The sequence below is a fragment of the Dysidea avara genome, chromosome 5 (assembly GCF_963678975.1).
Source record: "Dysidea avara chromosome 5, odDysAvar1.4, whole genome shotgun sequence".
Lineage (NCBI taxonomy): Eukaryota > Metazoa > Porifera > Demospongiae > Dictyoceratida > Dysideidae > Dysidea > Dysidea avara.
In genome coordinates, this window is record NC_089276.1 from 26,768,027 (window position 1) to 26,789,824 (window position 21,798).

The following is a 21,798-nucleotide window of genomic DNA, read 5'->3' on the forward strand; positions in this document are numbered from 1 at the left end:
TCCATAAGCTGAACATTGTAGCATTGCCTTTTGATACAGTGGTTTGAAAAACAATAGAGTCGCAAAGTTATAAAGCAAAAACCAAAGAAGTGTAAAATTGCCGGATCGAAATACTTTAATAGAGCAGTCACTGCAGGGTAAAAACGGTTCACAAAAGTATAATGTAGAAAATAACTGACCAGAGTTCCAACCATGGAGGGACCTCCATACCTAACACTCGCATCCTTAACCACTGAACCACTGCTATCTTGGCTGATCACCTCACTTAATTTCTGCTTTATAAAATTCTGGGGCTTATAAATAGCTAAACGTTTGTAATTTCATAGATCCCTGCCAATGGAAGTTCTAAATTGTTTTGTAACATTCTATGTACGTTCTATTAGAAGTCATCAAAAATGTATACTCTATTAGAGTATTACAATAATATTTGAAGTACAGGAAAGCATGCAGTACAATACATTTATAAGCATGTCTTCAATTACCATCATTGTGTCTGTATAGAAAATAAGAAAAACAAACTGTAAAGTCAGTCATAGGGGTATATATAGTACAAAGAGAAGCAAGGGCGTCAGAGTAGGTGTGACCAGTGAGGCCAGAGCCTCACTTTTTGACTAAAATTTTTAAAAAAACTTTTAAACTTGTTGAAGCCAAAACTAAAAGTATTTACCATGTAATACTTGGCATTTATTTCATGGCAACAATGACAGAAACAACACTTATTATCTAACCTGTCTTTACTCAAAACAGCTTCATGTCAACTTCATCTGTATTAAGCTCCTCTAAAAATAAATTTCCATTATACTAGCTTTGGCATTGTTTCCCTTTGTAGCTGTTTTGAAAATGTATTGATCACAGTTAAAAGTATCATATGGAGGTGCTTTTTGGTCAGTCTCCAGTTTTATTATTGAATACCTGTCAGGTGCTTTGCATACAGTACTACAGCCAAAGAGTGCTTCCATAATTATAGCATCTCAAAATGTGCAATTTTTATATTTTTATCTGGAAGCATGCCCCCAGACTGAGCCTTACCACTTTCACTTTTACTCCCCTGAAGAGAAGTAAAATCCACACAAAAACAGCCAAGCTGTGAAAAAATGGTGTGACTTTAAAAAGCCTGGGTGAAAAAGTTGTGAAATCAAAGGTGGCGGCCAAGAAATCGCTGCAATCCAAGTGCAATGTTAAATTTATTAGCATTAACATCATTGTAGCCATTTCTTGGCCACCATCTTCGATTTCACAACCAGGGCTGCCCAGAGAAATTAAGGGACCCAGGGCAAAGAGATAAAGTGGGGCCCCGGGGAAAGGAGGGTTCCATTCTGGATCACAACTTCAGCCTAGCTGTAAGTCAAAGACCAAAAAAAAAAGGTCATTATATGCCAACAATGACAATAGCTGCCCCTCACCAACTATGATATTGCCTTATTTATAACTACATCATAGCTTGCTACACTGCTCCTCTGAAGAATAGGGTGACTGCTGTATTAGAGTATCTAGATATTGACTGCTCTATTAGAGTATATTGATCTTTTAAACTGATTTAAAGGTCCCTTGATGGGGCCACTTTCAGGCTGGAGCCCGGGGCAAAATGCCCCAGTTGTCCTCCCTGTGGGCAGACCTGTTCACAGTTTTTTTCATCTAGACTTCACCATTTTTTCATAGCTTGGCTGTTTTTGTGTTGATATTAACGTCACACCGGTTTTGATACCGCTTGTGTTTTTCTAATACCGCCATACCATCTGGGCAGTATGGCCTGATGGTATGGGCATGTTCTATCCCATATTTAGAGGGTAACCAGACATGTGACAATGTTTGTAGGCAGGTGCTGATGTAGCTAGCTAACCAAACTAAGTAAACAAGTTTGTTTGTGATAATTTGTACCTGTGGCTGAGCTACTAATTGGTATTGAGTGCTTTTATTTAGGTAAATGGCTGTTACTTTAATACCAATGGCTTTCACATTAATACTGTGATATTTAGTGATATTTTTACAGAAGGTATACCATTTGCCATTTTTAAACGGAAGGTATACCAATTCTCATTTTTCAATACTGCTCTAATGCACACAGAATGCTCTAGACTTTCCATGGATAGATATATTTTGGTACAATAAACTAGAACTGTTATTTATAATAAAACCAAGTGAGATGAGCAACTGACAGTGGTAGAATGGTAAAGGGTTTGGGAGTACTGATGTGGAGGTCTCTGGTTTGAATCTGACCATTAATTTTTATGACTTTTTCATGCTTGTTATTTTTTTTACTTTGCAGTAGCTGTTCTATTAGAGTATCTTGCTTGCGCTTGTTTTACATGTATGGCTTTCCCTTTATATCTCCTTAGCTAATACTTTTAAATAACAAAATTTACATGCTACAATGGTTAGCCTATCCGCATACCGATTCTCAAGCTGCTTCCGTCAGTAGCTTACCCTGGCAAAATTTGCACTTGCAAAGTGCAATTATGGATGATTGCTTGTAACTTTGCTCCACTTCAGTGAATTGGTACACAAATTGGAAGATAAATGCACTACGATGTGCTCTTTACACCCTCCAAATTTAAAAATAATTCTATAAGGCTTGCTTGAGTTATGGCAATTTTAGTAAGTGTTGCCAATGGTATAAGAAGAATATGAAGAAAATTAGATGAACTTTGAAGGCATACATTTCAACAAACACTAGCTCAAATATGGAATGGAAGATGTCCCACCCCAAGAGAGTTTTAACAATATAATTGACCATACCTGTTTACTAGTTACTGAGGTACGAAAGTGCTACTTGCATATTCTTGGTTTCTGTAAAACACACACACTTATCTGTTATGCGCATGAATGCATTGGATTTCCTTGGCCACATGAAACACTGTTGTGTGTCCTAATTATAGCTTTGATTTACATCATGGATATTCACAATAAAATTTAACTTTATTGTTGTAAGATTAAACAACCTTAGTATGGGTGAATATATGCTATATCTGTACCTTGGTGAATTCCCCCAGATAAGTTTTGATTTCATAGCATGGTGAACTTGTGACATATCATTGACTAAAACAGGTGCCTGTAATTTGGTTTTTGTACATATGGTCACTGTGCAAATTGATTAATTTGCTCTTCTGTTGTCTACTGCTACCAAAAGCATTTGCCAGATAAGGCTGAAACTTTAATGGAATTTCAGTTAACAGCCCAGTGATTTGTTCCTCTGGATAACAAAAAGTCATGAAGTGAAGTTTGAGAAAAACGCACACTAGCTAGTCAGGCTTTTGCTCAGAGGATCACACACTGTCTGTCCATCTTTCCTTAGTCTCACACATGCTACTTAATACACAATACTTTACTTGAATGTACAAGTGTAAAGGAGTCACATATACATATGTGCACAAATAGATCTCAATACAAAATAGTTAATTTACTGCAATAAGGGGTGTGGCCTCCACAATAGCTAGTGTGTAATCAAATGTGCAATGATGGTTGATATTAACACAATTTCAGCCATATCTTGGCTGCCATCTTTGATTTTCATAATTTTAACTTTGAAATTTTTAGGGCACACCTCTTTTCACCACTTGGTTGTTTTGGTATATGTGGTATCACTTTTTGTATGCATCCGGGCTTGAATTTACCTGTTTTGTTTTCTTTTCTATAGGAATAACAAAGTGGGATAGAAGATAAAATGTTGTACTGATATTGCTCACACTTTATTTAATCTCAACTGGTTCTATTAGCATGACTGCTCTGGGTGACTGTTCTATCAGAGTATCTTGATGGTGCATACACAGTTAGGCCTTTGTGCATTATAACTCTGTAGCTGTTACCTTACAACCACAAATGTTTCAAGTTATGATGGATAGACTATCCCATTCAGTAGTTTGCTGATATTAGCTGTATGCCCTGTAATGAATGGTCATTGTTTTACAAATCTTGATGGTGCTGGCTATGGTACAACTCAGCTCCATGGTAACATTTGTCCACATCTAAAACATGATCGAAACACAAACAAAATGCAAGCAAGACATGAGCGAGTTGTGTGCATATCGAAGGTCAAGTCATGTCTTCTTGCAATTTGTACTGTGACTAAACTTGTATTGCAACACGTACGTAGATTCTGTGTAACTATACAGCATAATTTTATACGGATGCGTAAAATGCACACAGAACACGGCAAAATGAGGGGAAAACGCATCTACGGTATGAGCGAATGTTACCTTGGAGCTGAGCTGTACCATACTTGCACTTCATCTTTTCATTATAGTTCCATGTTTGTTATTTGTTAGTTTGATTTCTAGAGGACCACACAAAGTTTAAGATTTGATGGTTAACCTTTCCATGTACTAATTTCCAGCTTCTTTCCTGCAAAAACTTACAATAAGTTTTAGTCTGCATGAATAACTGTGTTACTATTTACCATATTCAAAATGTACTTGGTGCCAATGATCTGCCTTTGAACTCTCCTTACGTGCACTGGCAATTGGATAACGAGTTTGTATTTTATGGCCGCTTGTATATAGGCTTGAGCCAACTATGCTTTGAAAATAGCCTATTATGCTTTTGAGCAGTGCTAAAAAATTCAACTTATTATGCTCAAAATCAAGATTATGCTTGAGAGTTGACTGTTTTATTAGAGTATATCTGCATTTCCTGACTGCTGTATTAGAGTAAGTGACTGCTCTATTAGAGTATCTCAATCTTATTACCATAAAGTGTGAATAATCATTCAAGGAATAGTAAAACTAATAGTACATCAAGGTTTTTTGATATGAAATGCAGTAATAATGTGCAGTGTATTCATGTTGGGCAGTATTTTTGGCACGCACATTGCGCATTTTAATTAAAGTTCTCAAAAATCGTTCTATTATGCTGGCATAATGCTTGATGCTTTTGCCAGCCTATTATGCTCAAAATTATGCCGGCATAATCGGCGCAAGCCTACTTGGATATACAAGTGTGCATGAAGCTGTAGAAAAATTTGTCAATTATTGAAGGCTTGTATCTTGAGATTGGCTGGAAAGATTGTGGTATGCAGACTGCTGAAGATGAAGGAATTTCTGAAGTCACATCACTTCATTTTGTGAAGTTGTGCTAGGTATATAATAGCTATGCCATTGCCATGAGGAGTTTGCCTGATACATATGCACAAACCAGAGGGCTGCAGGCCCAGGTATGTATCAGCCAAAACTTAAGTGGCCATGGTGTAAGCAATATATACCACTCAGGCATGCTCACCTAATAGATAAAAAGACAAACCTACATTCACCACATTAGTTAGTTTTATGCAAAGGTATCTAAACATTGATCATGGGTTTAAAGTGTTGATAGTACTCACAAACGTTACTCTTGCACTATATATACAGCCTGTATACAATGCTTTTCTAAACAAGTGATCATAGATTAATAATGCTATTTCTAGGCTAAGGCACTAAGGGAAGTGCTTAAGCACATCTGAACCATCTTGTCTGAAATGTGCTGTGTGGAAAAACGAACCCCACATCACAAAAGTGATTAATCTGTGATGCCTTAGTACAGTATGAATGCTAAGTCACACAAATGCTTTCTCCTTCAAGACAACAGTTAGCCTAACCAGGGGGTTTCTCACTTTTGACTCATGCACAAGATTTCAAAATCATAGTGATTTCACCATTTCAGTCATGATTTCCATGATTTCATAATGATGGGATCCCATGCAGTCTGTAACTTTCCTAACAGTGGTAACTAACTGGACTGAACTATTTGAAAATTGAGAAACTTTAGTATAAGGTACATATATAATGGGTGTCATCTGTGTATATAAGACTGATCATGTTGACCTCATGCTCTAAAGTTTACCATAGTATCAGATAGCTGGCGAATAGAAAAACTCTAACAATATTTTCTAAGCTGGTCATGTCATGCACTTTGATTACACATTGTGTGGTAGCTGGCTGAAATTGTGCCAGGCTGACACTATTGCCAATGAGCCATTATTCATGGTCTAAAATGATGTCTTGAATAATATTACTTGTGAGAGGGGCAATTTATTAAAGCCATGCATGCATTGGTATTGCTGAGAGGTATATCATGTACAGGTCTCATGTTGTCCTATGAACAACATGCTTGTTGTGTAACTCGTGTATATAATCACACTTGTAATCATGATCCATTGTGTACAATAACTACAGTTTGACCAAGTGATACAACAAAATAATGTATTAACTACGTACGTGATAAGTTATAGCTAAATCATACGTAATAGTTAGCTCGATAAGCAATGTTTCTGTAATCAAATTTCTCAGTGTGACTTTACACACACAAGATTTACGTACAATACCACTCCTCGGAATTTAGTCCTGGTACTGCAGAGTCAATGCATTCTTCATGAAACCAATTTTTACATCCATCACAGCAATCCATCTTCCCTACATCTGTTCAACAACAGTAACAGTAAACTTTACATGTCTCTTCCTTTGTATTGGTTTTCTTTCTTGTTTGTATCAGAGATTGCATTATTTAGGAATACTCTGTAAATGAGATTGCATATCGTCTTGATGGAAGATTTTAGTGGTAAGGTATTTTCCTAATATTAGGTGTGCCCTGGTAACCATTGCATATAGTGCACAGTCTACTGATCCAGTTTGTTTGGGCAGGTTCATAAATTTTATTTTAAAGAAGTACAGAGCAACTGAGCTAGAATGTCAAGTATGTCAGCAAAAACAGAGGAATAAGCAGAATTATAGCAGTGAACTTCTGTTACACACAAGACACAACCCAACAAGAAGGCATGTACACAATTCGCAATCCTTTCCCGGTAGCTAAATCATTGGCTTCTTTCTTTGCAACAATCTACTTTGCCACCTTTTTATTGTGATATTCTGGAAAGCATTTACATGTAAATCACATAGTTCATTGCCTGAGGGTCAACTCTTGTTCTTATATAATTTTGCACATTGTCCGACAGCAACTGGCCAAGGACTCGTGTCCTCATCTGTAGTGATGGGATCCACTTTAGATCCAGTTACTGATGTACTATGTATAATAGATTGTAGGTTGTGGATTACTGACAATGGTTGAGAGAAGTTAGATAAATTCTTTCTCTTTGATTATGAGACCTTCAAACTCATTTGGAATACTTGTGATAGCAGGTGTCACTGATTCTAATGCTAAATGATTTGTCCATTTTATGCATGCACAGTTAAATGTACACAAATAACAATCAGTTGAAATTACATTGATGTAACCAGCTAAAACAAATTTCTGTATACCATGTGCACATCACACCAACCACCTTTTTCAATCTATTGGAAATTGTGAACATTGTTTTGCTGTATGCCTAACTGATTTATGCTTCTCTAAATCATAAGCAAAGCTTAAGACTTTACCAATCTTCCATGCTGTCTGTTCTAAAGACCTGTTAAATGGATAATATGATTGATGGTTATTGACAGTACCATTTGGCAGTAAACACAAAAAAATAATCAGTTTAGTCTGATCTGTTGTAGATCACAGCCTGGCTAGTAGAACAGAGTCCCTCAGTCAAAGCTATCCTTTACTATTCTCTGCAACAACAAAACATCTTTTTCTCAAAGTACTATATCACACTACACTCTTACCACTGAACTATTGTATTAGTCTATCTGATTTCTCTCCAGAAGGTCCTTTTATTGTACTTGTTGACCCATTACATATTGACATCAATCTAGAATATTGTTAGGTCATTTTATAAGGTTTCAGTTGTTCATCAAATATGCAGTTCTCTGTTTAATGTTATTCTTTTCTTCGCCATCATTTCAAAATGCAAATATTTCCAACAGAAATAGTTTCACTAACTGCAGGGTCAACCTATTTAGCATTTTGTACAATACACGTGGTTTTGGTGCTGGAAACTGCATATGGTTACTTAACTCTGACCCGAAATAGGCAATCTGGAGATTCTCATTTTCCCCCTTGGAGCAACCAAATAACGGTGGTTTTTCTTACATACACTGTTTTGTCCCTATACTGAATGTGAACAAAGACACTTTTCGTCATGTTTACTTGAAGGGTGTGTGGTCAGTAACTGAAACCAGGTGTTTAGTAAGGGCTAGCCTACATGCTGTAGCAGGCATCATTGACTGAAAAATGACGTAACAGGCCTTGTAAGCTACCAGGAATGGCATATCTGCTTGAGCTGAAATGGGGTATATCCAACAAAAATTGTGACTGGATCTGGGAAAACCGGGCTAACCACCCATGTCAGCAGATTTGATTTTTCACCAAGAACACAAAGTTACATGAATAAACTATCAAATTTTACAGTCAAAATCAGCTACATGCAAGTGGTCTGCTTTTGTTGGCTGCTTTTCCCAAGCCCAGTGGCAATCTGTACGTACACAGTGTGGGGCTTTAATGGAGCCTGGGGATGGCTGTATGTGGCTGTACAGTTCTGTGGTGTTAAATAAAGACCTGTGCTGTCAATTCTAGCCAGTTTTGATACCAAATGGCCCATAACTTGGCCAAATTCATCCCTACAGCTTCCTCTTCAATGTTTTAAACAGCCTCTTACCCTCCTTCTGGGCCCCGGTCACCCACCCCTTTTGGAACTTGCCAATACAGTTGACCTCAGTGTAAAATGGCAGGAAACTTAACTTATGGCTACTTATACAGTGGAAGCTCTTGAAGGTAAGGAATTGGTGTAAAACATATGAAAATTTGGTACACATAGCTTCAACCATTGGTGAGCTGCAATACACTAAATGCTGACTTTTTGATACTTTTAAATAGACAATAAGACCAGTTCTAGTTAGGTTAGGTAATCCTAAGGCTGCAGCACATGTTGCTGTCAGACCTTCAGTGCTGGTCACTGTAAAGTGCTAATAATAATAATAAGACTGGTTTTCCCACAATTAAGAGCAGCCGTAAGGCTTTGTGTACAGAATTTGTGTATGATAACACAAAAGACAAACTATAAACAGCTAAGAAGATACTTCTGTGTATAAGCTTGATTCAAAGTGGTTAACATTCCCGGGGGGGTTTTGATTACTCCGCGTAATCAAAAAGTTACATGAACACGAAAGACAAGCTATAAAACAGCTAAGAAGATACTTCTGTGTATAAGCTTGATTCAAAGTGGTTAACATTCCCGGGGGGGGGGGTTTGATTACGTCGCGTAATCAAAAAGTTACATGAACATAAAAGATAATTACAACCAGTCAAACATCTGCTTCTAACGGTATCAAATGCTGTATTGGACGCCTTAGATTGATGACTTTCTCCTTGCTTAGTACCTGAATCTTTGCTGATCTAACCTTTCCATCTCTTCCATCTCGTCCTTCTAGTGTTTCAGTCACCTTAGCTAATTTCCACAAACACTTGGCTGTTCCATCTTCTTTTAGTATCACAATATCTCCAACTTGTATCCTCCTAGCATTGTCATTAGGTGTCTTGATTGCTCTTTGTTCTTGTAAGCTTAACAGATAATCTTTCTGCCATTGTCGAGTAAAACTGCTCAGCACACGAAATTGATGTTTCGCTCGTTTAGTCAGTGTTTTGTTAGTACTTGAAACCTCAAATTGACATCCACTGGGTGTAGTAGCTAACCTTCGTCCATAGACTAAACTAGCTGGGGTTAGAGCATAGGACACACCTTCCTCATCATCCTGCACGTAGGTCAAGGGTCTATTGTTCAGTATTGCCTCAATTTCTGCAACAGTTGTCACCAACTCATCAAACTTTAAAGTGGATTTCCCACGACCTTCCTCAAGCAACGTTTCACACTTCTAACTATCCTCTCCCAAAATCCCCCCACCAGGGGGCCTTCTCTGCAATAAACATCCATCGGATCTGTTTGTTTGTCAGGTGTTGATGGACTTCTTCTGATCGTACCACCTTCATCACTTCCTTAGCACAATGCTTAAACGTTTTTGCATTATCTGACATAACAAGTGATGGTACTCCTCTCCTGCTACAAAAACGTCTGAAAGCTAACAAGAAAGTGGTAGATGTCATGCCATCAGTAACCTCTAAATGCAATGCTCGAGTGGAGGCACACGTAAATAAACAAATGTATGTCTTACTACTCTGTGTCCCTGCACCACTCCGAACATACAAAGGCCCAGCAAAATCTACCCCTGTATTGTTGAAGGGTGGGTCTTCACTTACTCGCTCAGTTGGAAGATCAGGTATCTGTGGTCCAGAGTATGGTCTACCTTCATAACGTCTGCATACATTACATCGTCTTATAATCTTCTTTACAGCTTCACGGCCTCTGAAAATCCAGTAATGTTCACGCAAGGAAGCCAATGTCTCTGAGACACCATCGTGATGCACTAATTTGTGACTCTCTCTAATTAACAGCTCAGTTAAGTAGTGTTCTGTTGGTAACAATACTGGGTACTTCATAGTTTCTGGTAGGTTTGCATTACCTAAGTGTCCTTTACAATGGATAAATTTCTGATCACTTAAAAACAATTGGAACTGCCTCTTGTAGGTAACTGTCTTACCCTTCTGTAACTGTTTGTGCTCTTCTGGGAAGGAGTTCTTCTGTATTGATCTGATCCATAGGTTCTCAGCCTCTCTCAATTCCTCACCATTCAAATCTTTTGATACTTCTGTTCTGTTTTTAAATTTCAACAAGTTGACAAATTTCAACACAGTTCCCATCACTCTTAACAGTTTAAGCTTAGAATTGTACCTTTTCAGGTCAAATATGGCTTCAAGATTTAAAACTACATCTCTGTCTTCTGCAACTGATACCATCGAGTGTACTATGACTGGTGAGTTCTTCACTAATTCTGCACTAGCCGCTGTACATTCATATTGTGTGGGGTGATCAGGCCACTTGTCAGGATCTTGTTTCAAAAATTTTGGACCATTCCACCATAGCTCATTGGATATCAGCTCACTAGCTGTACACGATCTGGATGGTATGTCTGCTGGATTCTCCAATCCTGGGCAAAATCTCCAACTCTCTCCCGTAAACTGGCGTATCTCTGCTACTCGAATCTGTATGTACTGCTTCCAATGGCGGCAGTTTTTGATCCAACGCAGCACTGTCATTGAGTCTGTCCAACAGTATACTTGTGGCCTTATAGGCAGAGACTTCAAGATAGTATTGACTAAACGAGAAAGTATAGTAGCTCCCAACAATTCTAGCCTAGGTATGGTTTGCCCTTTTATAGGTGCAACACGGGTTTTTGATGCCATCACACATGTACTCACCGTTCCATCATTATAAGCAGATCTCAAATAAACAACTGCTGCATAGGCCTTTTCTGAGGCATCACTAAATCCATGAATTTCCAATGTGGCAGGCGTCAGCTCTCTGATGTGATAATATCTTGGGACGCTTATCTGTGACATCACGTCTAGGTCATTTGTAAACTGCTTCCATATAGTTAATGATGGTTCAGTCAACGTTTGGTCCCAATCCACCTTGTCCTTACACAAAATCTGGAACAGAATCTTGGCTGCAATGATAATTGGACTAAAGAGTCCTAATGGATCAAACAATTTAGAGGATGTCTTCAAGACTGACCGCTTAGTAGGTGGTAGTGACTTGGAAAACATCATGACATCTTTAAAACTGAAGTGGAAGTCATCTTTTTTTGTATCCCAGGTAAGACCAAGTATCTTAACACCTTCAACTTCACTTGGAATTGTGGTATTATCTGTGGGATTATTTTTTTGCTGTAAGGACTCTGAATTGGTTCTCCACTTGCGGAGGTTAAATCCTCCACTTGCCATGAGTTATCTGGCCTTCTCATATGTATGGATTCCTTGTTCTTCATTTTGTACACCACAAATGAGATCATTTACATAAAATGACTGTGACAGTAATTCTGCCATCTCTGGTTCCTTAAGCAGAAAACGGGTCAAGTGGTATTGAATTGTTTCTGTCAAAATTGCTGGACTAGGTGTTAAACCAAATACTAGTCGACAAAATCGGTATTGTATTACCTCGGGCCTTGGCTTCGAAATGTCATCAATCCACAAAAATCTCAGAGCATCACGATCCTTTGGGTCTATGACAATTTGATGGAATGCTTTTTCTATGTCAGCAGTAAGACCAATTGGGTGACTTCGAAGGTTCAAGAGTAAATTAAATATGTGCGGTATTCCATTTGGTCCTTTCTCTAAGCAGTCATTTAATGAAAGTGATGTTTTGTTGGCTTTGGCTGATGCATCAAAGACAATTCTCAATTTGGTGGTCTCTCTGTCAGTCTTTATAACAGCATGGTGAGGTAAAAAATAACAGCCATCTTGGTGCGTTTTGCTAGGGATATGCTCTATAACACCATTCTGTACCTGCATCTTGAAAGTTGTGTCATACTGTTGAAAAAGAGATTTATCCTTTTGTAACTTGCTTCTTAACTGATTAAGTCTAGCCATGGATATTTCATAACCATTGCCTTGAGGTCTGAAATCTGTTTTCCAAGGAAGAGTGACCTGGTATCTGCCCAGGATCCAATCGTATTTCAAATCAACAAACAAAGAACTCATGGAAGCCGTCTGGGTTTCTTCAGCTATACCGATTGACTCGGTCTCCCAGAAACGGTGCAAGTCATCACTCAAATCTTGGTCACTACACTGTTCACTGAGTGAACCAACTCCTTTTATTACCAAATTAGACACTGCATAATTCACTTCTTTGTTGCCTGCATTGACTGGTCCAGATAGAAGCCATTCCTTAGCAATGCATAGCAACGTAATTGATGAATTACAAAATAATTGGTGAATTATGAATACTTTAATGTTAATGTGCTGTGTGTATTGTTACAAAACAAGGTGAGAAATAAAATAAAAATCGTGATGTGTGTTAATATATTAATAATTAAATTCAAGGGATAGTATTTACTGGGCACCTGGTATTAGACCTGATCTACAGGGGGAAAGTAGGGCACAGCATGTATAAAGTAGAATTTCAGGGGTTTGGGGGTACAACCCTCAGGAGCTGCAGGATTTTTTCCGATTTGAAGGCTTGAAAACAGCCTAAAATTTATGCTAAACACATGAAAATAACAATGCCAACCTATACTGCAACTTTCCCCCAAGATTTTTCAAAATTTAATTTTAAGCAGGGGGAGCCATGGACCCCCTTAAAATCGCCTATGGCATCTGGTTTTTAGAAGTAGCACAACACAGTTCATGGTTAGTTATGCTGGCTTTTTTATTATGTGCAGTAGTAGCATTAGCAATGACATCGAACAGTGGCAATGAATTGCTTGGTATTTGTTTTGAATGCTATATATTTTAAACCTATTTAATCTATTTTAACCTACCATCAGTTTTGAATGCTATTGTCAATAATACCATTGCTCTTCAGAACAGCATTTAATATTATTCATTGCATTTGTAAATGTTTGTAAATGTTTGTAGTGACAAAATTGTTACCCAAGGAATATTGAGGACTTAAAACTATTCATTCTCACCAGTGCCTCATGAAAAAGTGTTATACCATGCTTTCCTTAATTCATGTTTTAGCTACCAATTTTTTTGTCTAGGCAACTGTTGATGCTGTGCATTACCTATAGACATATATAAATGTTCGCAAAGCCTCTGGTATTCCCAACAGCAATTCCAACACAGAATCACTGGTAATGTGTAAAGCAGCATCACAATTCTGACAATCCTTATGATCAATATCCTTCTCTCTCATACCATACTAATCTTAGCCATAACTTGTTTGAATTAGGTATGGATTGTGAATACCAGCAAGAAAAGAACCCAATGGTAACACAGTGAATGTACTTATAAGCCTAGCATTTATTTTGACAACAAACTGAGCCAAGTGCACAACATCTTGAACATTAGCAATGCCATTTGTTGCCTTAACATCGATCTATGTATTGGTAAATTTGTTCAAGTTAACTGAATCTGGTAGACTGTTATTACAAACAATATGAGATGATAAGTGTAGAGGTGCACCAGTATCGATGTTGGTACCGATATCGGTATCGGTGAAAAGTTGACTTTTTAGCAGATATGAACAGATATTACACATAAGTACTATAATTGTCCATTATATGTGACAGGATTTGTGAAAAGATACCTTTTCCACACATTTTACATACCAGCAAACAAGACAATGTAATACTTGACTCCTTAACTGACTAACTTGCTTTCACTAACAAAATGCAGCCAGATACTGTAACTACACTCATGGAAATTTTCAGCCAATTATATGCTATGATCAAAAAGTTATGAAGCTTCAAAATTCAAAAAATGGGTCAAATTTTGTGTGTGAAATTTGCCATTCAGAAAATGTATGTAATAAGGAGTTTGATTTTAATAGTTCCTTCGTTATTGGGAGTTGCTTTTATTACATTGGTGGAAAGGAAGCTATTAGGTGTATTACAGTGATGACAGGGACCAAATATAGTAGGTTTGTGGGGAGTGTTTCAACCGTTTGCAGATGGGTTAAAGTTTATTTGACAAGAACGACAATACCTAGTTTTGCTTATGGGGGAGTATTTTTATGTGTTTCTGTTTTTTCCTTGGCGGTAGCTTTTGTTCCTTGGGGGGTGATTCCGTTTCCAAGTGTATATAGCAATTTAAATTTGGGAATATTATTTGTTTTGGCGGCCTCATCTATTAGTGTATATTCAGTTATGGTTTCTGGGTGGGTGAGCAATTCGAAGTATTCAGTAGATTTGGTGGTAAAGAGACTTTTTCGCAAATCCGGTCACACATGTTCTATGGTTGACTTGGTAGCATAATGGTTAAAGCAAGTTGTAAAGGTTTTTATGATGGCCAGGGTTCAAACCCTGAGTAGGTTACACTTTTTTCTTTTTACACAACTTTTTATTACTACTTTCCACAATTCTTTATTCCTTTAGTGACCGCATTTTAAGCTTTTTGCCACATCTTTTTTACGTTTACTGTAGTGTCCACATTGAAAACCTTTTATCCTCAGATATCGGTATCGGAATCGGTAATTATAATTTTTTAGCCAATATATCGGTAATTGGTATATTGGAAAATTCCATATCAGTGCACCTCTAGATAAAACTGCATTGTCTTAAAGACTGGAGAATCTCCATCTGTTCAACAATGGTGTTTCTTTTAGCACATTTTGACAAAATATTATTATCTCTGTACCACAAGATTATATGTGTACTTGTCATGTTGGTTAGGTTCTGATAACAAAGAAGCCATATATACAAAAGGATAATTGGAAACTTGAGAACCTGCAAAACATAGCTGCATTTGATCTGTTGATCAAAAGATATAGCCAAGAATGTATCTGTTATTGTTTTGTGCAAGGTAATACAAAAACATCCATTGTATTTATTCTGGGATCACACTGTACTTTCTGTACTACTCTAGTTGCATTTCCCCCAATAGCGATATAACCTTAGCACCCTCAATATGCTTTACAAGCATGTTAAATCTGAATTTTACCTTCAGTTAGGCTATAGTCTCTTTACGCATCATTCTTTGTACAGTACTCAATGATGGAAGGGATTCAGGTAAATTCTGATGCAGGAAATTGTATGCCAATGGCCCCAAGAAAATATACTGGGATAAAGATAATAATATAATAATATTGTATCTCCTTCCATGAGGTGAGATCTCGGAATTATTTATGGCATTAGAAGTCAACCTCTTCAGCATGGCACTAAAATTTATTCATTTTAGATTGAAGACTATCTTGGTCTTGTGAAATAATACATGTAATTTGCTCTGGTGCATCAACTGTAATTTGAATTACACGGTCTACAGTATCAGGTCAAAAAGACTGGTTAGGGTCAAAAACTGAGATAAGTGGTTATAGACTGTTTTAGACAAATCAGCACTACTAGTTTCCCTTCCTGCATGTGGGAGGGGCTAACTAAAAAATGAAGAAAACTAAAAATTTTACATCTGAGTAGAGTAGGGTTGGGTGATATTCAATTTGCAATGTGATTATTGCATGAGCTATTTAATGTAACAAGTAGAAGGAAAAATTCCTAATTTTTCTTTCTATTTGTTTGTTTAACAAATTGACCAGCGCATACTGCATTAAAAGAAGAATTGCAGAAAACAAAGAAGAATAGCCATTTCATCTCTCGGTAATAGATAGTGGGGGAACATGTTTAGTTTGTAATAACTAGATTGATTGCAGAGGTGCCTCTTGTATTGTTCTTCATTTGTAATATTGTATAACAGGTGGAACAAAACTGAAAGTGAAGTGGAATGACAATATCGCCTTCTAGTAGTTGATAGTCAGTGCACGTGCTAAGTCACTCAATTGCTTAAAAGTATGTCTGGCCAGTACCATTCTTTCCTTTGATGTGGTATCCATTGGTTCACCAGTTGTATGTGTACATAGATGACCTGTCTTGTTTCATTGTTATTTCTATGAATCCTACTCAAATATAAAAATTTCCTTACACTTGTCCCTACTATACAGTACTACCATCTGTACATAGGTAACAACATTAATTGTGTGTAAATTGTGCATCCATTGTGTACACTACTTGCTTGTACCAAAGACAATCAGAAAATATCTAATAACCACCATTGTATATGTGAATATGACCTAAAATTTAGAACTCCCACAATCCAGTCAAGCGTTTTAACTACAGTACCTAACTTGTAAAATTCATTGAGTTGTCACTGTCTAATTTTCAGATCAACCAACAAGACAAGCAGAGTTATTGCCTTCTTCTCAGTCAGCTGATCTGGCTATACAAAATGGAGAAGAAAAAGTGACACTCACCCTTACCAAAAAGCAGTATGATGAATTTATGAAAGAACAAAGTATGTGTATGTTAAGTGTATCATTTGTGATCATCTCAGCCAAAACCTACATAGTTCACACAATTCCCTAATTTCTTTTTATTCTCTTGGTATAGTGTCCAAGGAATCGGTTACCAAAGTTCCAGCCTCTTATGATGAGTAGTTTTGGAACCATAGTGCTAGACAGTATATGTATACATTAAAGCATTGTCGCAAGTGCTATATGAAAAATAAAGCATGAGTTGCACGGCTGAGTGTTTGATTTTTCATATAGCACAAGCAAGGTAATGCTTTAAATGATTTATGGAACTTTCCAGTCATGTAGCTTCACCATACACTAGTAGTCAGGGTTGTGAGCCTTTAAAAAGGCCTTTTTGTGCACTTTTGGATAAAGTATGAAACTTGGCAAAAAGTTTGTGTGTATGACAAAGATTATTTTTTGATAGGGAGCCACCTCAGATTTGACCTTTGGTGACCTTTAAAGGCAATTTAATGTTCAAAAACTGTCAGTTTTGTCTCTATTTCATGTTTGTATGATCCAAAATCTACAAACTTGGTGTCAAATTGAAACATTTGCCCTAAAGAATAAGTTGGTTTTTACAGAAAGTCTATAGCTTATTTTGTTCTAAAGTTACAATGATTTTGGGGGCAAAATATGCAACATATTCCAAATTAAATAAGAAATCATAATTTTGAGGTAAAGGTGCTGGAAGGAATTTTACACTTGTGTAGGAAGCATGATTCCTACATGTGTAGAGCTTTATTGAGAATTTTTGCAGAATTTTGTAGGAAATATCCCCACACTGTTGAATTTTGTAAGAAAGATTCCTACACATGGCACAAAATGTAAGACATCTTCTTGCAGTGTAGGAATAACTCCTACAAGTGTAGGAATAATTCCAAGTGTAGGAATTGTTCTTACAAATGTAGGAATTATTCCTACACAATATGTCATGTATAAGAATCTTTCTTACAATATTCAACAGTGTGGGAATATTTCCTACAAAATTTCTTAACATTGCCCTACACGTGTAAGAACCATGCTTCTTACACAAGGGTAAAATTTGGTACATCTCAGAAAATTTGCTGTGTTTTGAGGAAAATTTGCCACATCTTAAAGTTCTGGTTTCTTATTTAGTTTGGAACATGTCATGCCACTATTGTCTCCCACCACGCACAATTTTGAAATATGTACAGAAAGAAAGTTTACTTTTTCAATATTTTTATTTTTTAAATTAAGGCTTTACAGCACAAGTGCTGAAGGTCTGTAGGACACCCGGTCCTACAGTCTGTTGAAATTTGTTGTGTTTGAAAAGGTGGAGAAAGGAGAAACAATTCACGACTGGAATGACCTAGGCAGCTGCAGCCTCAAACCTGCGGCCATCCAATTAATGCTCAAATGCTTACAGGAGTCTGCCAGGCAGCCAGGATGTTCAATTTCATCTATATATATATATATATATATCTAAATCAAACTACTAGGAGGAGGCAACGCAAATTCGCATGAATCGTCATAACTAAAATTTTTGCTACTAACCTACTATCACAGCCATTTCTTGGCCGCCACCTTGGATTTCACATCTTTTTTCATCCTGGCCTTTTTGGGGGCCGCACTCTTTTAAACTCTCTACAAGGTGATTTGTTTGCAGCTAAACTCTCTACAGGATGGTTTTTTTGTAGCTGAACTCTCTACAGCAGGGGCGGCGGAACTGGGTAGGCAGGGTAGGCAAATGCCTACCCAACTTTACTGGTAAGGATACTGAGAAGCTGCAAACTGAATGGTGGAAAGGCCCCAGGCCAGCACTATAGTAATTTTTTTTAGTAATTATAAGCACGGGTGCAATGGCCATCATAGCTATATTCCATGTCAATCGAGTTAGCTAACTACGTATAACCATTTACTGAACACTGAAACTACTATAAAGCTAATTGTAACGCCCAAAAAAATATCATCTAATAGAATGGCTGTACCTCGGGTTGTACTGACTTCATAGCCGGGAGTGTATCTCAAGTCTCATGATCAACCTCGTGATCTACACTAATAACTGTGTGCACAACCAGGTGCTATTAAAAGTTATCTTTATTAATTCAATGAGTGTACAATGTACTATTTTGAGCTTTGTTAACAGTAGATCTAACTCTGCTGTTTCTATTCCGTCATCAAATCAAAGTGAAGAGACGCAGCTTCAGAGTTCTGTGAGTTCTGAAGTTTCATATCCCTGAGTACATCCCCCTGCAAGGCACGTGTGTGTGTGACACCCGCGTCGGTGGCGAAGATTTCCAGCTCAGAATTCTCAAGCCAAAGTTCTGTGGCAGTCTTAGAATCCTCAAGCAAACAGGTTGTAGACAATGACTTGACCAGCTTGTCAAATCAAAGTTCTGTGGAACACTTAGAATCCTCAAACAAACAGGATGTAAAGCGAGACGTAGAATTGACCAGTAGAGCAAATCCTGATTTCTCAAGTGAAGAATGGAATGTTACTGTAGACCAGAGACAATTATAATTTTTTTCAAATACCAATGAAAATGTCAGGCAACCTAAAGCATTACCTGACATTGATATGCTACTGTTTTACACAATTCGTCATAATAGGGAAATCCTTACGATACATTGATAGAATAGAGTGACTCAACCTATAATAATAATAATAAAATCATTGTTGTCTAATTGATTGACAATATTGACAATGTTTCACTATAAAAATTCTAAACTTCCTTCTATTTTGATCTGACATTTTGTCAGGCAGGGTCCATTATGGTTGGCCATGCATGATATTTGCCTGACAAATGGCCTATGTCAGGCAGTAATAATTGACTCTGCTGTAGACTCAGCTGATGAGCGAAGTTCTGTGGCAGCCAGCTTTCCAATTTTACCCCGAGTTTTCAGGCCAAAGTAGCAACACTGTCACAGATCTTCCAGAGAAGTATCATCCACCTAGGACATATAAATTTCCTAAATGCAAATTTGGAACTACTGTTGTGACTGAACGATAGGTACCAGCCGATTATGCCGGCATAAATAAAAGCATAATAGGTGACCGAAAGCATCAAGCATAATGCTAACATAATAAGGACGATATTTGAAAATTTAATTAAAATGCGCAATACGTGCACCTGAATTAAAGAAAGCAAATATTCATTGCCAACAGTATTATTAGTGCATTTCATGGTTAAAAACATGTAATATAACTTATTAAACCGTTTCTTTGTTGGTTATTCACACTTTGCAGAAATAAGATCGAGATACTCTAATAGAGCAGTCACTCATTCTAATGCAGCAGTCAGGAAAGGCTGATATACTCTAATAAAACAGTCAGTTCTAGAGCATAATCTTGATTTTGAAAGCATAAATTTGAGCATAATAGGCTTAATTTTTGAGCAATGCTCAAAAGCATGATAGGTAAAATTTTGGGCATAATAGGCTGGAGCCTACTAAACGATCTTTCCAATCGTCTTGGTGTGACAAGTACAAATGGCTACACTACGATAAAGTTCAAGATAGGGCATTTTGTTATTTGTGCATGAAGGCTGAAAAAGAAGGTAAATTTCGAAGCAGCCACAGAAGAGAACCAACTTTTATCACTAGTGGCTTTACTAATAGGAAAGAAGCTAACAAATGTTTCAGCAAACACCAATGTAGCGCTTGCCATAGAGAAGCTGTTGTATCCCTTTGTTTGCTGCCTGCACAAATTTTAGGTCATGTAGATGATTTAATGGGCAGTGATATCAAGCAGCAAAAAGTAACTAATAGAAAAATGCTCATAAAAATATTAGAAGATGTTAGGTATTTAGCACGTCAAGGGTTGCCATTCTGTGGGCATGATGGTAGCAATGGAAATACTGAGATGCGCCTTTATACTCCCCCCCTTCTGTGTGCCAAATTTCAAGGCAATCGGATAAGAAGTTCGTGTTTTATAGCAGTTTTTGTAAGTGTGCGAAAAGAGGAAGAAAAATAAGAAGGAAAAAAAAGAAGAAACTAAGCCAATTTTTGAAGTTGCATATCTCGGGAACGTCTAAAGCGATTTTGCTCAAATTTGGAATGTTGAGTGCTGAAGTTGGAGGGCGTGTCCACAGCAAAATCGTCTTGTTTCATCAAGGCAGCACAGAGCTACGGAGGTGCGAAAATTGTGTTTTCATTCTTCCTGTCAATATACTCACGGGTGTTGTGCGCCGGCTTCTTGGGCTGCACGACACACTACCATGTGTCTTGATATATATCCATAGGAACTCTAGAGAGTGACTTACATGTATTATCTCAAAGTACCCCAGGTGGAACCAAATGAACATTAGTGTATTTATAACAGCACAAGTGCTGAAGGTCTGTGGGACACCTGGTCCTACACCCTGTTTAAAGTTGTTACATAAAGTGTACTTATTCTGTATAACAATTTGACATGTTAAAATAGGCATGATACTTAGGGATAGATCAATTGACTGCCATGGGTTACATGGCCATGCAGGTCATTATTCTGAATGGCAGGTTTATGTACGAGGTACAATTTGTGTAAATTTTGCAAATTCTTGACCCACTAAACTTTAGCTGCATGCTTTTGTATGAATTCACACATTTCGACTAAGCTTTCTGGATTCTACTTTTATTGAATCGTCATAGTGAAGATAATTGCTTGTGTTTTGTAGACCAAAGTTTGCATTTGCAGAAATTTCTGCTGTAGGCTATTTAGATCTTATATGAACTCGCAAATATCTAGTATCACTAATGTTTAGTATCTATACTGAAGAATATTTGAAACCACCCTATACAATAGCAAATCAGTATATTAGTGCATATCATACTATAATTATTCTTATTATATTTTTAAAGCTATTACTGTGAAACCTCTCTAATTCAACACCTGTATCTAATCCAGAATATCTCTGTAATCTGATACTGTTTGCTGCACCAATAAAATAAGACTTTGTTTGATATTGCTTGATAATCCAACATCCCCACACAGGTTTTTGAACAAAGTAATGGGTGATATGGTAACTGATACATAATAGGAAAATTGTACACCGGCAACTAAACTAAATAAAATTGATTTATTGCTCATACATACCATATATAGGTACTGGTCATGGTGTAGGTTTTAAAACCAAAACATTAATTTTGTCCAAAATTAAAGTATATGTAGTCCGTAG

General features: G+C 37.2%; 3 protein-coding genes across 3 annotated transcripts in view; 1 reads left to right on the forward strand and 2 right to left on the reverse strand.

Moving 5' to 3' along the window:
* Nucleotides 1-9,149: 9,149 nt before the first annotated feature.
* On the reverse strand, nt 9,150-11,682 carry LOC136255146 (uncharacterized). Its single transcript, XM_066047866.1, has 2 exons — nt 9,823-11,682; nt 9,150-9,596 (listed from the first exon to the last, which is right to left on the reverse strand). Exons 1-2 carry the CDS (start codon nt 11,680-11,682, stop codon nt 9,150-9,152), a joined length of 2,307 nt encoding a protein of 768 aa, XP_065903938.1.
* Nucleotides 11,683-11,685: 3 nt separating this feature from the next.
* Nucleotides 11,686-13,594, reverse strand: LOC136255147 (uncharacterized). Its single transcript, XM_066047867.1, has 2 exons — nt 13,464-13,594; nt 11,686-12,532 (listed from the first exon to the last, which is right to left on the reverse strand). The coding sequence occupies exons 1-2, from the start codon at nt 13,592-13,594 to the stop codon at nt 11,686-11,688; spliced, it is 978 nt and encodes a 325-aa protein (XP_065903939.1).
* A 38-nt stretch (nt 13,595-13,632) lies between these two features.
* LOC136255148 (uncharacterized) overlaps nt 13,633-21,798 on the forward strand; it is a 61,953-nt gene continuing 53,787 nt past the window's right edge. The window contains exons 1-3 of the mRNA XM_066047868.1: nt 13,633-13,668; nt 15,072-15,201; nt 16,552-16,680. Of these exons, the coding sequence (XP_065903940.1) occupies nt 13,633-13,668; nt 15,072-15,201; nt 16,552-16,680 (295 nt within the window). The remainder of the gene's footprint in view (nt 13,669-15,071; nt 15,202-16,551; nt 16,681-21,798) is intronic.